This window comes from Nannospalax galili, unplaced genomic scaffold, assembly GCF_000622305.1.
Source record: "Nannospalax galili isolate Female #2095 unplaced genomic scaffold, S.galili_v1.0 scaffold180, whole genome shotgun sequence".
NCBI classification, from domain to species: Eukaryota; Metazoa; Chordata; class Mammalia; order Rodentia; family Spalacidae; genus Nannospalax; species Nannospalax galili.
Genome location: NW_008348199.1, coordinates 3,981,860 through 3,987,948, shown reverse-complemented (window position 1 = coordinate 3,987,948; position 6,089 = coordinate 3,981,860). Strand labels below are relative to the sequence as shown.

Sequence of the window (6,089 nt, the reverse complement as noted above, 5' to 3'; positions counted from 1 at the left end):
ACAGTTGTTAACTGCCATGTGGGTGGTGGGATTTGAACCCAGGTCTTCTGCAAGAACCACCAGTGTTCTTAACCACCGAGCCATCTCTCCAGACCCAAAAGAAAGTCATTATTAGCCATCTAGTGACTACACTGGGCATTTGGGTCCCAAGTGCAGCCCCAAGCCATCTTTAGGGCAAGCTTTTTTTTTTCGAGACAGGGTCTCCCTGTAGCTCCAGCTGTTCTGGAACTCATTATGTAGACCAAGCTGGCCTTGAACTCACGGAGATCCACCTGCTTCTGCCTCCCGAGTGCTGGGATTAAAGGCGTGTGCCGCCATGACCTGCTAGGGCAAGCTTTTATACAGAAAAACCACATCCGGGGTAAAAAGTTTGAGTTTCCAGGCATTTCTATAGCTTGGGGGGTGGAAAGCCCGTTTAACAATTACTATTCTGCAAAGCAAGTCAAGCATAAAACACAGAAGCCATAAATCTACAGTTATCAGGAGCAACCAGACACATGTGGACCTGTTCTCTAGGCAACCAGGACCCTGCTAATGTGTTTTCAAACTCATACCTTGGTGTAACTGAGCCATATCTACTGTTCCCGCACCCTGGGCTAACTGCCTTTTAGTTTTAGAGGCTAGATTCAGTCTGGACTCCAACACAGTGTAGTTATGGTCAAGAAGGCGCCTTATCACACAGACATGGCTACAGGCCAGTCCAATCAAGGCAATTTCTCAGTTGATACTCCAGGTGTGTCAAATTGATGGTTAAAGCTACCCAGGACAGAGTGAATTCCCTGTATGTGCTGTGTGATGCCTGGGAGGTCTGAAGAGGGTGTCAAATTCCTTTGGAACTAGAGTTACAGATGGTTGTTAGCCACCATGTGAGTAATGGGAACTCAACCTGGGTCCTCTGCAAGAGTAGCCAGTGCTCTCGATCGCTGAACCATCTCTCCACCCTATGATGGTTGGTTTAAATGTCATCTTGTCACAACCTAGAATCACCTGAGCAGGGAGCCTCAGTTGAGAAATTGTCTACAACAGGTTGGCCGTGGGTATGTATGCCTATTTTATCATTGCCTGAATCGATGTGGTTTGAAAACCCACCCCAGGTGTGGGTGGCACCTTTTGGTAGCAGCTGAGATAAAAAAGGACATGGAAAAGAAAAGATACTTGCCTTTTGCTTTCTTGCCCTTTGCTACTACCACCTTGTTAATTTACCTGGTTGCTGCTGATTCATTAGCTGATATTAGAACCAGCTTTTCCAGGGTTCCAACATGGATTGAGGATCAATGGAACCCTCCAGGCCTATCAGCCCCAGATTGGGTACACTGAGACACACAGTCTTGTGGACTTGGCAACTACTGGGTTCTCAGTCTCTCTTATATGAGACTTCTCTAACTGCTGAGGCACCCAGCCTCAAGGACAGAGTGACTATGGACCTTTTCAGGTGTGAGACAGCTGCTGTCAGACTATTTTGCCCATATTTCATAAGCTGATTTAATAAGCCCTGTTTTACTGGTCCGTTCTAGTAGAGAACCCTGACTCATAACATTACATTGTCAAATGTGCGCTTCTGAATTCTTTACATCCTACTCTTGATATAAGGACCTCAGACCCCCTAGGGGTAGAGTGTAGATCTACCCAGAAGAAATGCCATGCAAGGTTTGCAGCACTGGATGCTCCTGCATTTAAGGCCTGAGAAGGACCTAGCTAGCCTGCTCTGCCACCAGCATTCAGTGGGAAAAAGACACCAGATGAGACGGTGCCTGTGTCCTGGACTTGGGAGTTCAGATCCAACTGCAGGTAGTCACACCAGCCAGGTTTTAAAAAATATTATTTTATGTGTATGAGTATATTGCCTGCCTGTGTCTAAGTGCACCTGTATCATGCAATGCCCTCGAAGGTCAGAAGAGGGTATTGGATTCTCCCTGGAACTGGAGTTTTGAACAGTTGTTAGCTGCCATGTGGGTGCTGGGAATCCAACCCTGGTCTTCCGCAAGAGCAGTCAGTGCTCTTAGCTGCTGAGCCATGTCTCCAGCCCCCTTTTATTCTTTTTGAGACAGGGTCTCCCTGTAGCCCCAGCTGGCCTGGAACTCACTATGTAAACCAAACTGGCCTCCCAGTTTCAGTGCTGGGAACAAAGGTGCATGCCACCACGCCACGCAAATCTGCTATTCTTTTGACTGGGCAGAGGAGGAACAATAGATTTCAGAAGAGGACAAAAAACCCCAAATTTGTGAACTCAGCTGCTAGGTTGGGAGACAGAAAAGGAGAGGTGAGGGTAGACAGAGCCACCAGAAAGCCAGTAGGCTGAGGAGCTGGGGCTTGGGGACACTGCTGGGCAGAGCATAAGCTGGAGAGCCTGGGAACATGGCTACTCCAGCACACTGTGCTGCTCCATCCCACCAGTGTCAGACACACCAGGAATGGCCCGATATTTCCAGAAAGTGTAATACGAGGGAGAAGGAAGACTTAAGGAAACTATGTCCAAATGTCACCCTGGAAAAGGGCCCGAAGATGACATCCATTCAAGTGGGACAAGATTGCAAAGCCAGCGCTCCGGGTGGTACCACCAAAAGTCCTTAACTGAAGGTGCCCATAGCCCCAGGTCCATATTACAACTACTCAACTAAAGAACAGCTTTATTGGTGACCTGAGAGAGCCAAGGTCTCCTGTCCGACCCTCACTCCCAGGAGGTATCAACTGCAAGGCCCTCTCCTATCAAAGCCAATCACATGATTCATGAGATTCCTGGCTTGGAGTCAGATCTCCACTCCTAATCAATTCCCAATCCTTATTTCAGAGTCAGCAGCAAGGTCAGTGGCTCGAGTCTGATGGGCATCATGCCCTGCCTGTGAGGGGCTCAGGAGGCTGGCCAAGTTGTTCGGTGACAGCTGCATAGCTGTGGAGACAGAGGCCAGGAAGGCCACAGGAAACTGCCCCTAGAAGTTGGCAAGAGGGCCCATGCTCTGGCAGGGCATGGAACTGGCCCTGCAATTGCACTTTGGGTATGATGGGGTCACATCACTGAGCAGCCTGGGAAGGACAGTGCCCTGCCACTTGTCCTCAGCATGCCAAGGCTCCATGGTCTAGGCTCAGTGGGGCTGCCAAAGCCTGTCATTCTTGGCTCCTCACAACTGGTACATTGTCTCAGATATATCCATGTTCTTGACAGGATTCAGGTACCACATCACAACCCCTGAAGGGTTGATGACCACAGTAAAGTTGTTCTCACTCCAAAGGCCACTGATGATCTCTCCTGAGAAGATGTTCTGGGCCTGCAACGGGAAGGGACATATCACCATCAGTGCTAGCATGGGAACAGCTATGCAGAGATCCCCTCGGAGGATGGAGAAGCCTGCACGGTGACCTGTTGGTGCTAGGCCTCCAGCCCACCCTACAGGAGCGGGAGCTTTGACCCTCCCTCACTTCCTTACCAGCAAAGCTGACAGAAACCGGAGCACAGAAAGCAGAACCCCCGCCCCCCCAGTGGAAAGCTGTGAAGAGTGTGATAGCAAAAGCTGACCAACGAGGAAGGACCAGCTTGGGAGTCAAGGGCACTCATTACACAGTAGTCCCACCTGCACAGCTTGAAAGTACCAGGGCAGAGAACACCACCACAACTCTGGGTGCCCCTGGCTGCACCTTCCGGAGGCCCCAAGTCATGGGTGTGGCTATATATGAGTAAGGACCACTCCTAGCAATGCCCTCTGAGGCTGGGCCGGGGGCTGTAGGTGTCAGGACACTCACATCATACACTTTGGCTCTGGGAAAGTTCAGCTTTGCGAGGGAGGTGTGGAAGTGGTAAGGCATGTCTGTCCTCCGGCTGAAGAAGACCAGTGCGCTCGCCTCGTTAGTCAGGGGCCGCTTGTACACTTCGATTTGGTATTCATCCTAGGAGTAAAAAACGAGCACTGGCTGCAGTCCCTGCTCAGTGGTCCCAGTGTCCCTGCCTAGGCCTCTCCTTGTGCTCTGCCTCCGACCCCAGTCCACAGCTTGGTTCCACAGAGGTCTGAGGATGATGCCACAGCCTCCTAGCACTCATTTCCCATTTCTTTCCTGATTCAGCAGGTACTGACACCTACTCTGTGGCAGGCCCCTTGCAAGAGGCCCTGCCTCAGAAACCCACGGGATGATGGGGTGGGGGTGGGGTGGGAGGGGAACGACAGGCAGACACAGCGAACTGAGGGCACACCATGGGAATGCTCGCCAAGACCCCTGCCAGGGCTGCTGCTGGGGGCACCACCCAGCAGGAACACTGGGCACTGCTCTGGGAGGGTAAGCAGTGGTGCTGGCTTTGAGTAGAGAGGCAGCTTCATCCTCTAGAAGGTTCTCCAGGCCCACCCAGCTCCACCGTCAGCACTTCTGGCAGGGACTATTTACCTCCTCTCGGCATCACTAATTCAAGTGCCTTTATATATATAAATCTCCTGTGTGTGTGTGTGTGTGCGTGCGTGCATGCACAGTACATGTTATAAGGTCAGCAAACAACCTGTAGCATTCACTCTTTCCTTCTACCACCGAGGGATTGAACTCAGATTATCAGGCTTGGCAACAAGTGTCTTTACCAGCTGAGCCATCTCACCAACTCTCAAGAAAAGTCTTCTCTAGTTTTTGATATGTTTCTTTTCACCAGAGTCAGGAATTTGTGCAAATAACAAAGGCTTTGGGGTAACACTATTGAATTCAACTCTGTTTATACAAATGTGTAGCCCTGGGAGAAAGCTGCTTAAATTCTTGAAGCTCTAATCTCAGGAAAACAGGAAAGAGCATCTACCTTGCTAAGAAAATGCACCATACCAAGAATGCCCAGCCCCTAGTAAAAGTACACACCAGTAGTAGTTTTTGGTTAAAACAATTTCATAAACTCTTAGCTGGGCTTGGTGGCTTTAATCCCAGCACTCGGGAGGCAGAGGCAGGCAGATCTCTGAGTTCAAGGCCAACCTAGTCTACATAGTGAGTTCCAGGCCAGCTGGGGCTACAGGGAGACCCTGGCTCAAAAAGACCAAAATAAACAGAGAAACAAGAACAAAAATTTTTCATAAACTCTGGAGGGAAGTATTCATTTTCTGCGGGACATCACCTGTGTGCGACCGCACTGTGACTCACTGATCCTGTGCTCTCGTGATGTGTGCCACTGTGACTCCAAGGAGCTATCCTGCTCAGAGGCCAGGCAGGAAGTCAGCGGTTGGAGCAGCTCCCAGCAGAGCCTCTAACCCTAAGCAACCAGGAGGGACCCTAAGAGGGCATTCCAGGTACTCTCCAGTCTAGTAGCCCTGCTCTCTGGGGGAGCCCAGTTCCTCAGCCCTGTCTTCCACAACCCTCCTCCAGTACCTCGTAAATCCTGCGTCCCTGGATGCCTAAGGGGTCCTGGTTGATTTTGATCATGAGTGGATTCTGAAGAATATCCATATTCTGGGGGGTGATGGTGCGCAGGTCTGTAGACATGAAGAGTGGGGCTGCAAGCATCGTCCACAGAGCCATCTGGGACCGAGATTCCTCAAAGCTTAGGCCAAAGTTCCCAATGAGCAGCTGGGAGCAGAGGAAAGGAGTGGTCAGCCCCAGCCTCCTCAGAGAGGTGGGTGGCAGGGTCTTTGACAAACATGTGGCCAAAGCAAGAGGAGACAGAGATTGGGGAGACAGCTCGTGGGGGCCTGGCTTGGCACAGCCGTGTGGCCTTGGGGTAAGTCACTTTCCATTGAGCATCAAGGAGAGTCGGGGTGATGGTCTTTGGCTGTTCAGATGATGAGATGGTACCTGTGGCCAGAAAGTTTGTAAGTGGGGACATGCAGGTTAAGAAATATGCCCAAGGGTCCAGGCCTGGTGGCACAGACTTGTAATCACAACTGTTTAAGAGGCTCAGGCAGAAAGATCACAAGGTCACAGAGGGAGTTCAAGGCTAACCTGAGCAATTCAGTGAGACCTTGTCTCAAAATAAAAATAGGGTGCTTCCTGCATGTGCGTGCATGAGCGTGTGTGTATGTGTGTACGGTGCTTGCCGTGTGTGTGTGTGTGTGTGTGTGTGTGTGTACGGTGCTTGCCGTGTGTGTGTGTGTGTGTGTGTGTAGGGTGCTTCAGCACCCACATGAAGGCTAACAACCCTC

General features: G+C 50.8%; 1 protein-coding gene across 2 annotated transcripts in view; it reads right to left on the bottom strand.

The window, feature by feature from the left end:
• Positions 1-2,610: 2,610 nt before the first annotated feature.
• The window catches only part of Naga (alpha-N-acetylgalactosaminidase), a 10,501-nt gene continuing 7,022 nt past the window's right edge, over positions 2,611-6,089 (bottom strand). For both annotated transcript variants that reach the window (XM_008844779.3, XM_008844778.3), the window contains 3 exons: positions 5,320-5,517; positions 3,736-3,879; positions 2,611-3,263 (listed from right to left, as the gene is read on the bottom strand). In XM_008844779.3, the coding sequence (XP_008843001.1) occupies positions 3,117-3,263; positions 3,736-3,879; positions 5,320-5,517 (489 nt within the window). In that variant the 3' untranslated portion in view covers positions 2,611-3,116. The remainder of the gene's footprint in view (positions 3,264-3,735; positions 3,880-5,319; positions 5,518-6,089) is intronic.